We start from the raw sequence: 22094 nt of genomic DNA on the forward strand, positions 1-22094 counted from the left end.
GAACCACTCAAATTAATTTGAAAGCAAAATGTTTTCAGAGGCATGCAGGGCATATTTTGCAAAACCATTATTAAAATGTCATTAAAATGCGTTTTGAGAAATATGTCTTAATTGTTTCTGGAACGTGAATGAAACATTTCAAAAGCACTTTTCGGAACATTTTGCGAAATATTTCGGGGGAGTGCATAACATATTCGTGTTAGCTGTCATATGATACTCGTATTCCACTCGCTTATGAAAGGAAATTACGGGTTGCTTCCCTTATAGCGCTCTCTCAGTGAGAAATTTGTCAACGTGTAGATGAGTTATTCCTTATCAAAAAAAGTTATTCCACATCTTGGAAAAACGTTTTAGTTTCAGAATGTATAAACATGCATGATGCGATGACTGGCGCATACGTAAAGGTGGCACGTAAACGCTGGGATCAAATCTGATGTCACTGGAGTAAATATTACATGTAAACACGTTTATCGTCTGCTATGTTCAGTTACCTCCCTTTTTACTAACGTTGAGCACGGTTTCACAACACAATGTTAATATCTCCCAAGAAGTATTCTTTCACATTTCATTGCTGACGTTTAACTATTCAAAGGTGAGCTGCATAACCCTTGGCATATAACTAATCAAGAGCTACATTTAGAATCTAGGTGGATTGTATTGATGACTTCATACACAGCATTTGTGATTTGCCAAAGTTTCGTGTAGATTTCATCACCGAGCTGCGGTGATTCCACTAGTAAACTCACTTCATGAAAATATTTATGCTACACTGAAATAACATATAATTCCATCGAAATTACGTCAAGTGTGCGAATACTTTTTTTTAAGTGCCTGTATATAAACATACATATCGGCTTGTCTCTTAAAAAGTATGGCAGTGTATATATACGTTGATGATAGATATCTATCTTGTGATAAGAAACAGATTAATATCAACAACGACAGGTAAATATGTTCAAATGGCAGTTTGAAGTATAGTAAAGAATGAGATAATGTTGGATGTAAGTGCCCCAAGTCTCTTCATTAAAAAGTTGCATTCAGTATTTTATATCAATAACACTAAGTTGACTAACTCCCTTGTTGAACGGGGAATTGGGCCAGATTACAGTATAAATAGCAGACAGCACACAGATAGTAAAGCCAGGTAGACGGCTAATGGTAAAATATTGTCACAAACTAATTGTGTGGGTTGTAATTAGAGGTGAAACTAGTCTATTCCTTGATTAGATCTTCATTGCCAGATGGGATGGGATGATGCCTTTTGTCAATGTTGATCAATGGATTGTGATGGCAGATTCCGATAGCTTCTGAGAATTTTCTGTTAAAAGCTGTGTGAATTCTGATGTTTGGTTGCAATAACGTAAATGTTGACAAATTCGACTTCATGGCTAGGAATCTTTACCTGGTGATCTGGGAAGGCTGCTTTGCTATTTATTTATGCTCTTGATATAGGTACACATTTTGTATATTCATACATTTCCACCAATGTAAAGGTATTATTCATTTACATATGCTGCTGCTGTTATGTGCCTATTGCTGCTACTGCTAATCTGCTGCTTATCACAAGATTTGATGCTTCACTATTTGTGACAAAGTTTGAGTGTAGTCACTCCAATGTGATAACATGAAGAATTTACATGCATAAAAACATTGCTATGTTCAAAGTTCTTATCCATAAAGATCTTCATGTTTTTGTTTGTTTTTTTATTTGCTCACCAACTTCAAGTCTGCCAGTGAAACTGTTAAGGACTGTGTAAGTTTAAGTTTACATGCATTTCATCGATTACTGAATACTGTTCTCTTTAAAATATACAGAAAATATGACAGAGAAGAGAGAAGAACAGACTGATGAAATAGAAGCTTTGAAGTCCATCTATGGAGACGATTTTACAGGTATTTCAAGGAAAGAATACTTGCAGCTGGCATTACCATTTACAGACACAAATGTAAGATGCAGGTATCTAACAACCAACTTGACAATAATGCTCATCCACTTGACATGCAAACAAATGGTGGAAAATGTCACCTTCCACGGCCAGAGTCACGAAGCATTTGTAGCACTACATCATCCCATTGTGAGCTATATTAGTTATGATAGTTCATAATGGTTTGATTGCTTTCTGGATCAGGACCCTGCACATGAAAATCTGTTTTTGTCTCAGTCAAGGAGAGATTACCACATATATCTTTTTATAAATGTACCTATTTATGGAAGAAAACAAAGCAAATAATTATTTTTTAGAAAAACATACAGAAAACATGTATAAATTAGTATTTTATTTCATCAGGTCCATTCAGCGCTTCCGTAGTACATTTATATGACCTTTAACGTTTATGTCAAATCTAATGTAATAATTGACATTCTTACATATATAGCATTTGATGTGTATTACTCACTGGACTTCAAAGCAAGCATATTGGTTATACTCATCTTCTGAGGCAACTAACGAGTCAAGGATCAGGATTGCTGACTTGAGTCACACTGATCATTGTTTATATCAGTCACTGGACTGTTTGGACCAGACGCAAATATTTAGTGACCATATGCCAACCGATGCATTCACCAAAAACCCCTAAGAATACATGATCCTGTACAAGTATAAATGATATTCATGCAGATTATCATTGCTTCTTTTATGTACCACATAATGTATACACATCAATACATGTGTTGAAATTCTCCTTTTGGAGATAATATGTCACTGATCAGTTATCACTGTGAACTGTTACCAATTTTGAGAAGTCTGATCTATTCCATTGAGAAGAAATGACCTAACATGGGTTTTTTTCTCACTTGCTGAAACTGATGAATAATGGATGCTTATGGACATATTAAGTATGATTTGATCGATGATGTTTATTAGCATGTTCTGATATTAGCATAAATGTATGTTTTACACCATAGCTGCATGTATTGTCATTTAACATAAATACATGTAGGTTGAAGTAGTAACATTCAGGGTAAGTATTTTCCATCGATGTGGTCACGTGCATGAGTTATATGAAAGTTTAACAGGACTTTATCCAAATGTAAATAGATTGTTTACTCTGATATGAGACCACTTGACAAAATTATTGTATTGTATTGCTGAGAGACATAAATGATTTAAGTACAGTAACAATGAATGCTTCTCCATTCTGTTCCAGATATAACTCAGGACCCTCCATGTTTTATGGTCAGATTGACAACAGAAGTGGAACTTTCAGGTGAATAATTAAGTTAGTAATACAAGAAATTATGTTTTCCATATGCAAAATTAGACGTAGCATTTATTGGATACCAGTTGTTTTACCCGTCACTGAGTAGCATTACAACTTCAGAGTGCCATACATCTTCATCTTTACTGACAGTTTCCACCCATTAAACAATCAAATACATAAGTGTTTGGGGTCATATGGGTTCCTGGTATGCTCTAGAAATTTAACCAAGTACCAAGACTTTGTTCATATTGTGCAGGGCCTTTTGACAGACTGCCAGTTTTTAAGTGATATCAGGAAAAAATTGAGCAAGAGAAATGCAAAAATGTTCTGCTAAACAATTTTTTAAGGTCAAAAATGTAATATTAGTTCAGTCCAGAGAATGTTATGCTCCAAATATATTTGTACCATCAACTGGAAGTGAATGTATCTTAGTGTAACTTCTGTGAAGGTCTAAATGTTTCGATTAGTGCCTTTTGTGAAACTTAGACAGAGCTGCTGGTGGTCATTTATTACTAATTAGTCTAGACATTATTTCAAATTGTTCCAGATGTCAAAACTTGTGTTATCCATTACTGTGTGTGGACTAAAAGTCAAAGTCCTCCTTTGCCTGGACAGAAATATGTACAATGATATTCAGTGATGTGCAATGATTTACAGTAATGTACAATAATGATATTCAGTGATGTACAGTAATGATGTAATGATGTTCAGTGATGTACAGTACTGTGCAGTAATGATATTCAGTGATGTACAGTTCTGTGCAATAATGATATTCAGGGATGTACAATAAAGATATTCAGTGATGTGCAATAATGATATTCAGTGATGTATGGTGATGTACAGTGATATACAGTTATTCTACTGTAGGTCCTGTGTGGCTGCGGATCACTTTCTCCACCCAATATCCAGATGAAGTCCCAGTGATAGAAATACCCATGCGGTCTGCAGTACTCTCCCCTACCCAGTGTGATGGTCTTGCAAGGCATCTCATGTCAGTTGTATGTGTCATTTTACAATAGATTTTGCTTCCCTGGTGTACTGTGGCCCTATAGGTGGAGCGTTATTGCACCCAGATGTAGACGATTATTGTTTGTATATGTGGGGGGGATTGCACCTAAGTGTAGTGTAGTATTGTGCCTATTTGGAGTGGATCTCAGCCCAGATTGGGTGGTACATTGTGTCAAAATAGGGGAGATAACTGTGCTCAGATATAGTAGATCATTGTGTCCAGATACGGTAGATCATTTTGCCAAAATAGGGTAGGTCATTGTGACAAGATAGGGTAGGTCATTGTGTGAATATAGAATACACAGTTGTTCATTGTATTCATATCGAGTAGACCAATGTGTCCAGATAGAGTCAGAGGTTTTCCTAGTCCTTACATAAACTCACATTCTGGTGGCATTGTTTTTCGAAACTCACATTCTGGTAGGGGTATGTGTTCAAGAGCTCACATACTGGTGGCAGTCTGTGTTCAAAAGCTGGAAGGGGTATGTGTTCAAACGCTCACATTTTCCCTACAGAATCAGTTAACAATAGGCTGCTGTGTTATAGTTTGGCCATGGCAAACTGCAGTGGCAATGATCTCATTTACTCTCGTTGAAACTTGTGACATTTCCATTTGAAAACAATACTGTGAACAAGATGTGTGTTATTCGATAAGTTCTTGCTTGGTGGACCATAGGCTCCATGTGGCGAACTGGCTAAAGCTCCAGGCTAGTGATTCAGCAAGGTTTAGGTGTCGGGATTGAGCCTTGGAAAAAACCTTGGAGTAATGTGTGCAGACAATTTCAGTGTTGTCGCAACCCAAAGTGTGCACTCAAAAGATCCCACAAATCTGTATATGACCAGATGGTGGCCACATGAATACATGCGAACACCCTAGGCCTAGTTGCTGGTACAGCAACGTGCAGTAACATTGGACAAAGCACTGTGACCTTGTGTCCCAGTCCACCCAGCTGTGAATTGTGTACCTCGTTAGAATGATGGAGCCACAATAAACTCGATGTGCCTAGTGGCAGCAAGAGTTGTATAGTCCCCAGGGTGTTGAGACTGATAGTACAATGTGACTTTGAGATTGACATCCAATGATTTGGGGAAACAAATACCAGCACCTTGAGCAAGCACTAGTTGCATGGATATGTGCGCTATATAAATATCCAATAATAAAAATAATGTGATTAAAGCCCATAGATGTATGGTCTTTATGATCCATGATAAGTCCCTTATTTGAAAGTACACTTCATATGTCATCTGATTTAGTTTATGTTAGATCTTGTGGAGTTTTGATGTGGAAGTAGTTTGTTAAACAATAGTACATCGCCAGTATAGTTTAAAATGACTGATGTATGGATACACCTGATCTTTCAGATCTTTTAAGGTTACATGGTAATGTTGAACCAAATCATTGATACTGAAACTGTAGTCATGGAGGAATTGTCGGTTGGTGATGTTGTTTGTGTTGTCATGGTTACAGGCAGAGGACAGTGTTGGGATGGCCATGGTGTTCACCCTCGTGGATGAAGCCCAACAGTGGATCACAGACAATGTTCAGCGGTCCCCAGAATCGGAGCAGGATGAGGTATGTCTGTTACAGCTATACCGAGGACAGGTTTATCCTGTGATACATAGTTGACTCAAAGTAGGAAAAGGAAGTCACTTTGAATGGTCTACAGAAACATACCAACTGATCATGATCCAACTGCAATGTGATTGTTTCATAAACCAATTACTTACACCCATAGAAAGTGACTGTTGACTCTGTCCTGCTAGAATATAGGATTTTTGCTTTACCCACACCAAAAACCTGTAGTATTTTACTAAAATATATTAATTTAAGGTAAAATTGAAAATGAATTGGTCACTGTACAGGAGCCAAGTGAGGATGGTGTCTCCACTAGCAGTCCACAGCGTATTCTGACAGAGGCCAGGGCTGCAGGAGGACGGTGGGACTTTGTTATTGGCCTGCTGGTCAGTAGTTTTCAAGTGTTAAATTGCAAATAGGTAAACAATAACAGCAAGGTCATCCTCTACTTGTCATTCTCTTTCTTGTCGTACCACAGGCTAGACATGTTGTTTTGCGAGAGAATTGATAGCTTGATTTAGTGATTGACGATTGGCGTTTCTAAAGAGAAGAATACTTCTAAAACGCAAGCGTTGTGGTGAATGTAACTGCAACTTTTCGTCGGCAGATCTGCACAATTCTTGTGTCGACTGTATTGGCTTGTGTGAGAGGTCATCGAGATGTAGTTTGTGTTATGGATTAGATGACAATGAATTTGATCTGTACTGGTAGGTGAATAAGAGGAGGACATCAGATAGAGATAGGCGAAGAGAAGAATATGGTTATTGAGCGCCTAACAAGGCAAAAAAAGAAGACCGCCCTTGGTTTGTGGCACGGCATTCTGCACCTAGGTCGGCAGATGAAGGACTTTTACACAAGGCATCACATTCTTATCTAAGTAAGGATCTCAGACAGTTATTTCGTCGGGGCGTTTATGGGACGCTAGTGTAGTTTCGTCACCACAATGTATGGTAGTGCTTTCTCAACCACCAGTCGTTTCCCGCCCAATGTCGTTACGATTCCGGAGCACTCATCGATTCAGCAGATGGATCGGCATTCTTTTACCCTTTCAAATGTGCTTTGATCCTCTACACAAGATCGTGACATCCCAGAGTGTTTGAGAGAGTCGGACAAAGAGAATCATTTGAGAGCGTTATCCCATCCTATGCGTAGTAGCAATTCGATTCACGGGGAATCGTTTCAACAACATGATGTGGCATTCGCTCCACCTTCTTGGAATCAATACAGCGATTCACAATGCAACAGCATTCATCGTACCTCTGGTGGGTGAATCAACAATCTGTTCTGGAGCATCGTTTATTCACCAGCATGATTCAGCGCTTCCTTGTGTGATTCCCCAACTGATTTGTTCCAGTGCATCGGCGTGTTTCGATTCACCGATGGCAAGTAGTACTTTGTTTACATGTGTGCTGAGTGGAATCACCGCTTCGATTCCTCAACATGCTGGGTTGAGTGGAAGCGTTTTCAGGAGTGTGGGGTGCGGGAGTGCATCTCTTGTTTCTATGTCAGTTCTACATGTGCTTACTTCAGCAGTGAGGGCAGTTGATACGTCTTCACTGCTTGAGTGGATCGCTGACAAACTACAATTACAGCGTAGTACGTCTTCAGGTGATACATTGTCTGCTTTTATCATGAAGTCTGGCGTTGCAGTCAATGTATTAGAAACTTCTCAGCGGCAGACCATCACAACTTATGTGTGGATTGCATAGGCATTTGTAGATAGGTCTAACGGATGTACGTGTAGCCGTGTATTTGTTAGTTCGGCTCTGGGCTGCTGCTCAAGAAGACACAAGGCAATGGTAGTGATGGTGAAGATTTATTTAATGGAGAATGAAGCTGTTGGAGAATGAAGCTGTCCTGGAAATCAAAATGATGTTCCACCTCAGCAATAGCCAGTGAAGTCATAAAATTTCAGAACCAAGTAAATAATTTAAATATTAAATAGTTCAAATTATCACAGTAATGTCTACTAGTGTATATATCACAGTAAATTATTCAATATCCTTTGAAAGTACCTGCATAAAGTTGTTCAAACATTCAAAAGCACATGGTCCTAGCCATGTTTACAGTTTACCTTAATTGTAATATATATTCCTCAACTTGTAGAATTATTGATTAAATATTACTTTTTATTATATTTTACTATTGTTCAAAAAACATTTTACACCTTTTTATAGGGAATTGTGAAGTAAAGAGGCAGATGGAAACAGATTAGAAAATTGGCCATACCTGGAAAACGAATTGATGTTTCCACCTCAGCAACAACCAGTGAAGTGAGGTGGGAAACAGGTGGCCAAAGGAAGTCAGGACAGAGGGCACAATAGCCAATAAGAACATAGGTAGCACATCAAAGGAAGTCTTTAATGTGTCCTATTAATAGAAAAGGGAAACTCCCAAAGAATGGGTTACCTGGCTAAAAACAGAGAGGAAGTGAAGGGAAATCCTTGTTGACAAGGCTCCAGAAACAGAAGAAAAAGGTGAAGATATACAGAGGTGACATTCAACATTGAACAGATATTGATGTCTATGAAATACGTGATGAATGATTTTTGTGAATTATGTTGTGAATTACAGCATTAATAACGCACTGTTACATACGTATTGCAAAGGGTTAGACGGCAAGGAGTTTTCTCTGTATCAGCAGGTAGCTATTAGGCGGTTGTCTGATAGAGATTGTCGGCGAGCAGAAGATGGGCAATCTGCTCTTAAAAGCCGAGGAAAGAACAACACAAATTAGTTGCTAGACCATCATCTTCAAAATCAGCAGATGAAGCTTATTTGAATGAGGCCTCGAACTCATACCTGAGTGAGAATTTGAGACAATTGTTTTGTCCTAGTAATTCGGAGGCCTCGTGGGACGTGGGCGAGTCATCGTCGCCACCGCGTGTGGTGGTTTAATCACAACCACAACTTTCATTGCGTCCGGCGTCTATTGTGACGATACCGCAGTATTCATCGATTCACCCGACCGATCCATTGACTCACAAACTCACTAGTCATTTGGTCTACCACTCAAAGGCATGATGTGGTTGCAGCTAAGCCGACTGAGTCCGATTCGGTGATTCACTTAAGTGGTAAGGGTGGAAACGATTTGGCGTTTTCCCATCCACTTCATGCGAACGCTTTCTATTCACTCTGAAATGATGCGCTGTCAACAACAGCTTTGTTTGGACGCGGCGCTCACTCAACCACTTATGGTCAATTCAGTGATTCACTCTAAAGCGGCGCTTCCACTATGACAGGGCAGTCTCGGATCAGTGCTTCCTCAACCATATCGCTCCAGTGCGACGCTGTACTCTGAGAGCGCCGCTCTCTCGACAGCAGTATGGGTTCGATGCGTTGCTTCCGAATGGTATCTGTAGCGTTGCTTTAGACTATTATCAAACCGGAAGGTTTTATGGTCATTTTGGATTTGCAGGACACCTACTTGCACATTCCGATTTGCCTGACACATCGGAAGTTTCTGTGATTCGTGTTCAAGGGCATTCACTACCAATGGCTTGTGCTCCCGTTTGGAATTTCTTTGGCCCCGTGGCTATGTACACGGGTCACAAGGCCTTTCACCAAATTTCTGCATCGCAGGGGGTTTGTGTACAAGGCTTATACAGATGATTGCATACAGGCTCGATAAGACGCTGGCATTCTGCTACTTCACATGGAGTTTGCAATGCGGCTTCTTCGCCATTTAGGCTGATTGGTGAATCTAAAGAAGTCGGAAGTGACCCCTACATGCTGTCTGCAGTTCATCGGGGCAGTATTTGACACTCAATTCAGCAAATTTTTTATGCCGAGGGAGAAGTTCGACAATATGTTACATCTGATTCCTCTTGCCTTGAGCCCAGGAGGCCCCGGCAATGGCAGGAGCTTTTGGGGTTACTGTCGTCTACTCAGGCTCTCACTTTCAGGGGTCAACCTCATCTTCGACCCTTGGAAATGTTTTTTGCTCCTCATATCAGGAAGGGCAACCTGTCCGCATTGATCATGTTACCCAAGGAGCTTCTCATCTACTATGGTGGATGCAAGAATCAAATGTTAGCGGCAGAGTTTGTTTAGAGCCGTGCTGTTTCACCACCTGTATGTGGATCGCGCATGCAACATCAATGTCTTGGAACTCAGGGCAGTAATTTTTTTATCACTCATTGGCGAGAGCACCTGAGAGGTTTGCCTCTCATGATAAGGTCAGATAATGCAGCAGTCGTTTGGTACATCAGTCGGATGGGATCGACGGGGTCAACCCAACTTCTGAGGAGGACTCAACAGTTTTTCAACCTGGTAGACTCATTAAGCATAGTGGTTCGAGCCAATCACATTCCAGGGATAAAGAATGTGACTCTCTGTCACGTCCGAAGAGTCCGTCCCCAACAGAATGGAAGCTGCATCCAGAGGTGTTCAGGGCTGTTTGCCTCCTGCTGACTGAGCTGACTATAGACCTGTTCACCACCAGATTCAATCATCAACAACCGCTGTTTGTATCTCTAATTCCAGATCTGTTAGCCTGGGGACTAGACGCCCTCGCAATTCCGTGGGATGGTCTCAATGCTTACATGTTTCCGCCAGCGGCTCTTCTTCCACGTGTACTTCTCAAGTTATGTTCGACTTGGCAGATGACACTGCTTTTGGTCGTGCACTTTTGGCCGACAAGGAGCTGGTTCATAGATCTTCAAGAGCTAGCTGATCCAGATCCAGTGCCACTTCCCGTTCAGTCAGATCTACTAGTGCATGCGCACTCCGACCAGCTACACTGGTCTCCATTAACACTCCATCTGCATGTTTGGCGCATTTGCATCGGTCATTAATTGCCTAAGGTTATTCTAAATGTGTCACTACTGCCATTACTACAGTGCATTGCACATCCACGAGGTCGCTTTATGATGACAAGTGGAAGAATTTTGAGTCGTATTGTCTCCCACGACAGAATCGCCACAGACTGTTGCAGAGTATCTTCAACACCTACGGTCTACTAGGAAGTTGAAGGGTGATAGGTTATCTACCTACTTAGCCGCACTTAAAACAGTTATTGCAGCAGTGTCGGGAGTAAAGTTGTCTACTGTCTCTGAACTCCAGTCTCTATTTAGATCGTATAAATTGGCGGATCAATCACGGAAGTTTCAAGCCCAGGCTTGGGATTTGTCTGTTGTCTTGGCTCATCTCACATCGAATGAATATGAACCATTGACTGGGAAAGATTTTGAGCATGTCACTTTCAAGACCTTCCTTCTGGCCTTGGCTACATCTGCGCGTATATCCGAGTTAAATGCGTTGGATGTTTCACGGGTACGCTTTGAAAGGTCTCGACATGCTAGAGTGTTCCTAGGCTTAAGGTGGGATTTCCTTGACAAGAAACAGTTACCAGGACAGCCAGATCATACCTTCAGTATCCCTCCGCTGTCATCTATCCTGGGTCCAGAAGACACTGAAGATTTATCCTTGTACCTCAGTTCGGGCATTGAGGATATACTTAGCTGCCTCTGAGGACAGCCATAGACTATGCAAGAGGCTTTTCATCCTGTTGCCACCACCTTTGTCCGCAAAGCCTCATGAGCCACATGCACTCGCTTCCATCATGGCGCTCCATAGCAATTGTTCACTGCAAGCCATTATGGAAGATTGCTTTTGGAAGTCAGATACTGTATTTGCCACTCATTACCTAATGGATGTATAAGTAACGGACGTTGAAGGCCTTCATCAATTCGGTCCATTGGTCCTGGCGCAGCAGGTATCATCGACCCGTCCATGTAGATAAGCATCTCCGTGTTCTCAGTCTTGCTATGTACATTATAACAATATCGATGTTATCCATATCTTATGTACTTTGTTCAAATGGGCTAGATCGTTCTCACCTAGGGAACTAGGGCATGGTGTTCTGTCATACCCATTGCTGGATAGACTGTGCGGGCAGTCTAGTGCATGTGCAGAGATGATCGACACTCCGCTTATTGACCTCTACTCTCTGAGCAATCATGTCATTGAAGCGTTGAATTCCTTGTGGAATGCATCCTCGCCTGTGCAGTGTGTCAGAGGGTAATCTGCGGCCCTCCAGCCAGCTGTGGGATAATGCATAACGTGAGATAGGATAAGTTTAAAAATTTGGAAATTTTAACTATAAATTGTATCTTTATATACTTATCAACGTATCCTATCTCACGCGATGGATGCCCACCCTTCCTTTCCCGCATCACAGATTACTTGGAGCTCCAAGAAGAGAATGACAAGTGGAGGACGTCACGTGATCGGCTGCGTGTGCAGGATGATTGACAGGCGTTGTTTGCAAGGGCAGAGGTCGAGTGGTTTGAGATTTGATTCAACTTAGCTTAGTTTCCACACTGGGTCGAAGAGAGGAAGAGAGATACATAACGTGAGATAGGATAAGTATATGAATATACAATTTATAGTTAAAATTTCAAATGTTAAGTTCTTACAATGTAATAAATTAGCTGCTGATTTTGATCAGTTTTCCAAAAAGAATCATCCTTAGGAATGAATTCATACAGAAATCCCACTGATTGTATTTGTGCATTTAAGTCATGAAATGGTACTTTCAGTAGTTCAATCAGTCATTTAATATTTTATAACTCAGGGAAAGCCATCTGCTGGAAAGTCCACCTTCTTTAATGCAACTACAACTCTAGACTTGGCTAAAACAGGGGCTCACCCTTTCACCACTATAGAACCCAACATTGGCAAGGCTTTCTACTCAATCCCCTGTCCCTGTAGAAGACTGGAGAAGATGTGTGCAGCAGGTACATGACTGGTTCAGCATCTACACTAGTACTACCATAACCAGCTGAATATCTTCGTGTAATTGTGACAAGGTTCTCTTGGTGTCAGTATTGTTACTTTGTCATATAGTATAACTGTATGATCATGAATATTGCATATAGCTGAATATGAACAAAACGTATGGCAATAATATATTGACATTCACCCATCTGATTGGACTTTCTATCTGGGGAAGAATCTTATACACTGGTATGTTGTTGTTTCTTTTAAATAAGTGGCGATGTCTGGTTTTGTTGCTGCAGCTCATGGCCACAATGTGTGTGGGGACCGCAATGTGCCTGTACTGCTGAAGGATGTGGCAGGCCTGGTGCCTGGAGCATGGGAGGGTCTTGGCAGGGGGAACAGGTAGGTCACTCACCAATGTCACACATGGAAAATGCCATGGCATTTTGGAAGTCTACAAAGGGTGACTTGTTCAGAGGCTTTTGATGATGGACTGCTCTGGGGATGAGGTGTAACTATTTTCCTGCAAGGTAAACTCTTCTGCTGGAGTACCTAAATTTCTTTGGTGTTGGAGGCATCCTCCACAGGAAAATGATATCATCATGTGCAAAATGCTTTAGACAGTTCCTTTTGCAAGTTAGGAAATGTGACAGTTCTTTAGAATATCATAGTATGTGAATTGCTCAACAGAAATGGCTGGGTCTGATTCAAAATGGGTTATAGTGAACCTGGGGCGATACTTGGTCACAGGGCTGTAGCCAATTTTGTGGAGACAGTGATGTCATAACATTATCTAAGTAAGAGATTTTGTCAGCCACAGAGGATAATCGTGGATAATAGTAAACAATTGGTGCAGTCCAGGATGCATGTGCTGATGCTTGTGATACAATGATAGGTGTGTTGACCAGACTTACTGCAGTGTGCATGCTCTCTACAGGTTCCTGAATGACTTGCTTGATGCTGATGTCCTGGTCCACATCCTGGATGTTTCAGGGAAGACTGATGAAAAGGGGCGTGAGGCAGAGGAGTACGACCCCAGTAGAGATGTATTGTGGATAGAGCAAGAACTACAGTGAGACTTTCTTCTAAAACAGTCCACAAGTCTTCTACCAAATACTATCATGAAACTTAAGAAGCTGAAAGAATACAATCAAAAGGTTTTCATGTTTTTCAGATGTGGCGCTTGCTATACAATGTATATTTATTTCTCAGAATTCTTAACTATTCTTATTCCTATTGTGTTATCAGTAGTTGCAATCACTCATTCTGTTACTAACACTGTGCATTTGTGTAAAGTAACCCTTCTGTTGCAGTCAGTGGATCTATCAGAACATCATGGACAAGTGGGATGCAATTAAACGCCGACCTCAAAAACTGGTGGACATGTTTACAGGCTACCATGCCACCAAGGCCACAATACATGATGTACTTGATAAGGCAGGGATAGGAGACAAGTAAGTTTTTTCAGCAATACCAAATCAAGTTTACAATCTACACTTACCATTGCAAAGTAGAACTAAGATGATTCCATAATTGGCATTTCTGTCAACATATATCCCTGATGAGCAAATTTATACATTTGTAAAATCAAAATTGTGAAATGAAATCAACATCAGTTCCACAAACAAAATAGTTCCTACCATACAAAGGACAAGGAATGATAAGGGTGGTTTTTGGCCCACTAACAGAAGTGGCTGAAAACATGTTAATTGTTTAGAGACAAGTTAGCTTTGCATAAAAATGCTACATTTTACATGATCTGAGGTGTAATTTCACTGCAGAGGGGCCCAAAATGGGTTTCATGTTCCCATGAAAAGTAACAAGAAGTCTGAAATATCACTGTGCCATAATGACTTATTTACAACTGTCATTTTATTTACATACAAATTACAGCAGTTTAGCGACAGGTACTCATGCTGGAAAACATGTCAATGTCAATCATAATGTTTTAACCTCAAGGGGCCCAATTAGGGTTGCAAAACATTGTTAAGTCAATTACTTGCCAGTTGTGTCCCCAAATCTTCTTACTTTTGTAGCAGAGACCATCAACCAAAAACCAGTGTTTACCTCTCATAAATCAGCCTTGCGAGTGCCTTATGATATTAAAAATTTTAATAAAGATGTTTGATATGTGTATTTTAGAGCACAAACCATTTAAAATATAATGTACCATGGCACAGATGTGTAAATGTGATGGATTGTTTTTGAAGATGTTATTTTATGTCAATGTTTATTTTTTGAGATGTTGTATGGGGCAATTTTAAAGATTTTGATGTGAGCAAAAGCGTGACCCACCACAATCTTTTAGGTGTGCATTCTAATTTACTCTCTTCATATGTGGTGAAAAATTGGAATGGGTCACGCTTTTGCTCATACTTTTCTATCACTCTGAAAATCAGAAAATGTAGGTTTCTAGAAGATATTGTAAAATATGTTAACTTTGAGGTCTTCAAAGAGGAAAACTAACAACACTAACAACATAAAAATGCAACTGGAGGTAACTTCAACAATTAATTTAGCCCTTTTTATGCTAAAATTATCGTGTTGTAAAATTTTGATAATCATGACATGTTGTGGGCCAATAAGGGCCTCTATCATACCTTGTCCTTTGTCAATTGCAGGATTTACAAAGCATATATACTGTCAACTGGGCATGGACAGTTATTTTCAAAGCCTTCTTGCATGCCTATCTCATGGCATGCAACTCTCTCTGATTCTTCGACCATATGTGGAAGCATGCTCTAGGTTAAGCTGAATCCAATCTTGTGGCCTCTAAAACCCCTTATCTCTGCCCCGACTCAGATAGCAGGATGTGTCAGTCATCTCAATAAGTGTACAGATCACTCTGATGATCATGTGACATCCCATTACTGTCATTCTCTTTCTTGTCACCTTCAAGTGTGAATGTGTGTTACTCTGTGTCTGCCACTGATCTCTACTTTTTATTATGGAGAAAGTAATTGATCTTCCCTGAAGAGATAACACTGATCTTCACTCACTGTGTGTTGATTGTATCAGATGGTGTGACGAGTCTCACCGTTGCTGTTATTGTGCCTTTTTGGACAATGAAGCATTCTCCCTTATCACAGAATGGGCACAAGTCGAGTGGCAGACAGGGATTGTCAGAGACTTTCCAAGGGTCCATTATCATCTCAACATTTGAAGCAAGATCATTCGTGCCTACAGTTACCACCATATGAAGATTTCGGATTCCTACCTCAGCAAGAATTTGGTTACTCCTACCCAGACTTCGAGCCCAGTATAGGAACAGCATGACTTCCCCTCTCACGAAGTAGAACTTCATACTGTCTTGATTAACAGTTCTAGTGACTTTTTTCTCAAACACCTGATACTCCTTTGTCAGCGACTACTGACACTGTGTCTGTATTTTCAAGATCAGCAATTATCTTACCTAAAATGACTTATTGTCATGCGAGTTTGTCTACAGCGATCCCTCCTATTCCAGTGATGATATCAAGTTCAACACCTGTTAGTTTGGAGTTTTCTGCCCATGCACCACTTCCTTTCAGTTTTTTATTCAAGTGTGTCAATCCAGTATGGGTCAAGAGCGTTTACTCCAGGGCATCGTTCTCCCACACCATCCTTCATACCTACGCCTACGCTGACCTTCTTATATTTTACCTATAAATTGTGTATGTATATACTTATCCTATCCCATGTGATGGTTACCCACCTGACCTGACCTGCATCACAGATTACTAAAATCTCCAAGACAAGAAGAGTAATGGGATGTCACATGATCATCAGAGTGATCTGCACACTTATTGAGATGACTGACAGATCCTGCTGAGTCGGGGCAGAGGTAAGGGGTTTTAGAGGCCACAAGATTGGATTCAGCTTATCCTAGAGCATGCTTCCACATATGGTCGAAGAAGAAGCAGAGAGAGGTGCATACTGTGAGTATGTCTAAGTAAGTTTAAAAATGATCCATTAACTCCCAGTTGAGGCAGAATGGAACATACATAAGCCTCAGTGAGGGACATAGTCACATCAGGACATCCCATCAACCAATCAGATTCCATGTCTTATAGCACCTGTATTTGCTTGAAAGAACATGGCAATGGCCAGTTAACACAGTGCATAGGATAAGTATATAAATATACAATTTATAGTATAGAAATTTTCAATTATTTCGTCGGTTCAGGTCTATGCATAGAGATGCATTATTTTCAAAGTGTAGTGAAACAAAATAGCTCTCCTCTCCTGTGAATCACATGTTTTGATAACCATATGTCCTTTTGTTTATGGCCTGGCTAATTGTTTTCTTGTTGCCCTCTGATTGGCTGCTGGTTTACGTAGAGTTTATTACGGCTAAGTCATTGACCACTTTTCCAGGGAGCTGTCCAGAATATCATCCTGGAGCGATGACATGTTGCACAGTATTGTGACAGAGTTCCTTGCTGTTCGCTTCCCAATGCTGGTCGTCCTCAACAAGTGTGATTCCCCCACTGCCATGGATAACATACAGAGGTGTGTAGGTGGGAGATAGCTTATAGAGAATTCTAGATTTGTGTCTGTAAACAAACAGGTCAATCTCCAGGGAATGTCCAGGTTATAAGTGTGACAAAGTTCAGGTGATTTGCAGCCATGCTGCCACGGATAACTTACAGAGGTGTGTGGGTGGGATAGGGTTTATAGAGAATTCTAGATTTGTGTCTAAACGAACAGGTCAGTTTCCATGGAACGTCCAGGTTATACATGTGTCAACTTCAGGCATAGGTTATATCATTATTTAAGAATGTCATTGTGAACAAATATAGTTTGTATTTGAGCAGATATAAATCCAAATAGAAGTTGATCAAGTCTCTGAACATCTTTTATCCAGTGGTAGGTAATATCAGAAGTTGGTTAATAGATGCGACACCAGCCCAAAGTCTTATGAGGAAATCTCTTCTTGTTATTGTGAGGAATGCTTGCGTGCATTCTTGCAATGTATACTGAAGATTAACAGCATGGGCTTTACAATCTGCACATTTTCAAATACGTTTATGAGGAATAAACAATGCTTCTGTAATAGCCCTTTTCTGACAATCATTTCACAATAACAATGAATGAGCGAGTTTAGTTTTATGCCAGACTCAGCAATATTCCAGCTATATGGAATGTAAATAGTCGAGTCTAGATCAGACCGTCGATCTGTGCAACTGGGAACCGATGACATGTGTCAACCAAGTCAGCAAACCTGACTCCCTGATAACCGTCGCCTACAACGGCAAGCATAGTCACCTTTTGTGACAAGCATGGGTTGGTGAAGACCTATTCTACCCCTGATCTTCATAAGTATTTTACACTTACAGGTTTGTAAACCAAGAAATGATGTTTTGGAGGATAAGATGTTGTTATTCCCTGCTGCACGTTTAGCATGAAGCAGGGACACAGTATTAGGCTCTGTCCGTCCGCACATACGTACGAATTGTACTATCTTAAGAACCATTGACTAGACTCTTTTTATATCTGGTACCTAGGTTCATCACAGTATAGCAAAGATCCCAGTTAGTTTATTGGGATCTTGACCTTCATTTCACAATCACAAAGGGACTTTAATATTTCACCTTGTCAGATTATATCACTGTAGTGACAATGTTTGTTTCAGTTGTTTTACTAGTAAAAGAATCAAGATATATTTCTATATTTCCAGTCATCAGTATTCACTGCCTGAATGTTTGTTGCCCTGATTGCATGTGTTAAGAGTTGGCAATGGTGAGAGACTGTTTACATGGTTGTGTAATTATGCATTTGATCAGTTTCTTTTGAAAGAAAATTGCTATTGTTGCATGCTTTAGCTGCTTTTACCTTTCTGAAATGTTATCCAAACAGGATCTGACAGAAAAAATACCTATTTTCATTCTTTAGAACACCACAGATGGCAAGATATGGTACTTTTCACTCTGTACTTGCTTGACATCAGTAAGGGGAATGAAATGAGTAAAACTGTATCCAACAAACATTGTTTGAACCTTTGATACAACAAAAATAACTCTGTATAAATTGAAAAGGAGCCCTAGTGTGCTAGAAGGGTCCAGTGGAAGGGAAAATTTTTGTGATACTTGTGGTACATTATTTTTGTAATTTGTAATATGCACTTTCAGACTGGAGTCCTTGTATCCTGGCCTGCCATGTATACCTGTGAGTGCTCGCAGTGAGTGTCAGCTAGAGCACCTTCACAAAGCAGGAGTCATTGACTATGCCTACGGCAGCAACTCCTTCACAGTCTGCAGCAGGGACGTCTCAGAGGAACTCAGAGTCACTCTGCAGCACATCAAGGAGAATGTGTTAGATATGTGAGAATGCGCTCTATAAATGTCAGCCCTTCAAAAATCAGCAAATACACAATATCAGAAAGAGGTTAGATGTAACATATATTCCTAGCTTTCAGTCAGGGGAAGCATGCTAATTTACACTTGTCAGAGGAGTATGCAAAGTATATGATCACAACTACCATTTTCCAGACTTGTATTTTGTGGGAGCTACAATGGCTGGGTAAGGTTAAATACTGGTTTTGTTTTGAGACGATTAGGTATCATACTGGAGCGCGGGTTTGATTCTGAGATGTAACTCACAGACCCCTCACAAGTACTACAATCTGTGCTACACTGAGAAAGTGTCATCCCAAATGTAACATATGTCACACCAAAGTAACCCAACAAACACTCACTCATCCACTAGTCAACCCCACCAAAACACCATGTCAGCCTCTAATCAACCGTAATGACACAGTAAACCCTGAAGCATTATCTCTGTGTTGCATCATGAACAACAGATGATGTCATGTGGTAATGTTGCAGTATATTTGTGAGAAGTGCTTCTTTCAAAAGGTGTTTCATTGAATGACATGACATTCTACAGTGACTTTGTGTTTGCTCCCAGCTATGGCTCCACCAATGTCCAGCAAGCTCTGTGTAAAGCTGTTAGTCTCAGACAACCAACATACGCCTTCCCAGTGCAGTGTTTGGACACACTGCGCTCAATAGGTAAAGGTCATGGTGATGGGGAGAGTGTCATCTTGAGAGACTGTATATCCCTGAAGCCAGGCACAACAGTTGACCAGCTGCACACCATTATGCTGCATTATCCCATCAACCTTCTCACTGGGGACTTTGTCCGAGCAGAGGTATGTTAACATCATCACACATCTTGACCATCACTATACATCACTAGGCCATTATGTATCCAGGCTGTTTTACAACTTCTTTCCACCTCCTATTATATTGTAATCAAGTCTTTATTCTGAAACACCCAACTTCAATATACTTCTTGTGGATTTTAATCAAACAGTTACATAGACAACAAATTGATAACGCTAATCCATGACTGTCTGCGCTCCCTGTTCTCACGTACAGTTTCACTTTATAGTTATATAAACAGTTAATATACAAATTATGTATACATACAAAATACCAGATACGCAAGTTACTTAATATTTATTATTCATTACTAAAACAAATCATTATCATTTTTCAATCAAACCGGGATTAAGTCCTGGTTACAACTGCAATAAGAGTCTGCATGTAGAAATAGACAGAAACATGGTATGTTGAATTTTAATATTTAGAACATGTGGACAAAATTTTCAAGTGTATCTGGGAGACAAACTTCTGAGATTTCATTTCAACATCAGCAATTATGACTCACAGAAACAATTCAGTATTATTTCACAGATGTTTCAGTTTAATAACTTTGATATTCTGAATAAAAAGTAAAAGTATCAAGCAAATAGCCTTCTTCTTATACATGATTAACATTTCTGCCCATTTTTGTGCACAGATCATGCTGAAATAATGGCTCCTTGAGCTCTGTGAAAAAAAGCTTTATCCTAGTCTGCAACTGAAGTATTTTTTTCAATTTGATGAAATATGTATCATCAGAAATGCTGGTTCAAATGATGTCTAGAATACCCACTGACAGATTAGAAAGTCTTCTGCTTTGATCAAATCCAAATTAAAGACCTGGTTTTAATGAGATTGACCATTTACCCTTTGATGCATCTCAACATAAACGACATTACAGAAAATGATTTTTTGTCATAAGTTTGAAATACATATCTGAATATAACTAATTGGTTGTTTTCAGATTTGGTGTGATGCTCTTATCAATAAAATGTATTAATAGCTTAGCCAAGGAGGTTAACAGTAACATAATGGCCCCCTTGACTGAGATCATAGCCTACCTGTCAATGTTTTGGGCCTTTTTATTGCTGAGCACTTTGTAATATTGGCAAGTCTTATGCACATATACCACAGAGTGATGAAGTATGTGACAGGAAGTTGAGGCACATCTCCATGGTCTCGATCAAGTTGGTCTAGCACAGATTGCATGTGCCTCAAAACCTGTCTTTTAAACAATTGAAAAAATTTGTGTTCTTTTAATGTATGACTGCACAATTTGATTTTATGACTGATGTATTTTCATAACGTGCTTGTAGTTATAACTTACTGTTCCCAGACAATAAACAGTGAAGGGAAGAAAAGGCCAGTGAAAAAGGATGAGAAGATCGGGGACAACAACCGTATTATTAAGATAATGACTACAAGAAGAAGTGCACTTTCCTGATATTGTATAATGTTTGTTAAACATTCTAACTATACATCAATGTTTTTGACCCTGACATACAGGTAAGTCATCAGTTAGCTGCAGACACACTGTTATATAAATAGAAAATGACTGGAATAGTGTCCACAATGCCATTAAACTCACTCACCAACAGTTTTCCATGAATAGTCTGAAAAAGAGACATATGGGAGTGAAACCATGGATGCCCTGCAGGTTGATCTATGTATACACACTGTAAGCTAATAAATAAAAAAAGTCCATGTGACAAGCTGGTATTTTACCCTCAGAGAGGTGCCCACCTGTTTGAGTCCTAAACTGTAATTAAACTATTTACGGACTATATGCAGATGTGTTAAGAGAAGGTAGGATTTCATACATGGATGTGTCAGGTGAATAAGCAAATTCATGAGTGTTCCAAGATAGCATATAATGCATGTACAATTTTATAAATATTTTATATGCCTTGATCTAACATGCAGTAGATTTTATACTGTTTGTTGAAATGTGACAGATTCTGTGATAGTAAACATCTACTTGATATGTTGACTTTGTTTCTGAGGAAAGGATAAAGAAATTGTGCAATGCAATAAAAATATCATCAAAATGTTTCTGAGTATATTGATTTCTTACTTAACATAGTAGATTCAACAATTTACCATGCAGAAATATTGTATGCTCATGGCATCAGCCAGAGAAAAAGGTGATGAAACAGCTTTTATGTTAAAAGCAAAGCTTCTTACCTTCACAAATGATGTAATATAATTATGCTTTTCACACGTGAGTATTCAAATACATTTAGAATTTGGTCAAAGACACAACTTCATGAATAAAAGTAATTTAGAGATTGATAAAAGTAATGAATTAAGAAACGGAACAGAACATATAAAAACAATTACATGTATTGTCTTTAGCTGTATATGTAAAGAATATTTCTGCAAAGTTCATTCCATATGTGTTGCATAACATGATCGCAGCTTTAGCTCTCACATAAACACACCAATCTTTGGCCCATGAA

The 22094-nt window shown here is 39.6% G+C and overlaps 1 protein-coding gene across 3 annotated transcripts; it reads left to right on the forward strand.

Annotated features, from left to right (window-relative positions):
- Nucleotides 1–263: 263 nt before the first annotated feature.
- On the forward strand, nucleotides 264–21683 carry LOC137283451 (uncharacterized). 3 transcript variants are annotated; one of them, XM_067814950.1, is made up of 14 exons: nucleotides 264–457; nucleotides 1816–1893; nucleotides 3148–3207; nucleotides 4069–4199; nucleotides 5678–5782; nucleotides 6073–6171; nucleotides 12363–12525; nucleotides 12808–12910; nucleotides 13446–13580; nucleotides 13822–13962; nucleotides 16865–16999; nucleotides 18619–18810; nucleotides 19397–19640; nucleotides 20972–21683. In XM_067814950.1, exons 2-14 carry the CDS (start codon nucleotides 1821–1823, stop codon nucleotides 21077–21079), a joined length of 1689 nt encoding a protein of 562 aa, XP_067671051.1. In that variant the 5' UTR covers nucleotides 264–457; nucleotides 1816–1820; the 3' UTR covers nucleotides 21080–21683. The 3 variants fall into 3 exon arrangements, with proteins under 3 accessions (XP_067671051.1, XP_067671052.1, XP_067671050.1); XM_067814951.1 differs by having other exon boundaries at nucleotides 424–444; XM_067814949.1 differs by lacking the exon at nucleotides 264–457 and adding an exon at nucleotides 485–592.
- Nucleotides 21684–22094: the final 411 nt, after the last annotated feature.

Source organism: Haliotis asinina, chromosome 5 (genome assembly GCF_037392515.1).
Source record: "Haliotis asinina isolate JCU_RB_2024 chromosome 5, JCU_Hal_asi_v2, whole genome shotgun sequence".
Lineage (NCBI taxonomy): Eukaryota > Metazoa > Mollusca > Gastropoda > Lepetellida > Haliotidae > Haliotis > Haliotis asinina.

What these genes read in the sequence shown, in the direction of transcription:
- LOC137283451 (XM_067814950.1), top strand. Translation starts at nt 1,821, where the DNA reads ATGACAGAGAAGAGAGAAGAACAGACTGATGAAATAGAAGCTTTGAAG. An exon ending in AACAGAAGTGGAACTTTCAG is followed by an intron (nt 3,208 to 4,068) that starts GTGAATAATTAA and finishes ATTCTACTGTAG; the next exon opens with GTCCTGTGTGGCTGCGGATC. An exon ending in TGGATAGAGCAAGAACTACA is followed by an intron (nt 13,581 to 13,821) that starts GTGAGACTTTCT and finishes CTTCTGTTGCAG; the next exon opens with TCAGTGGATCTATCAGAACA.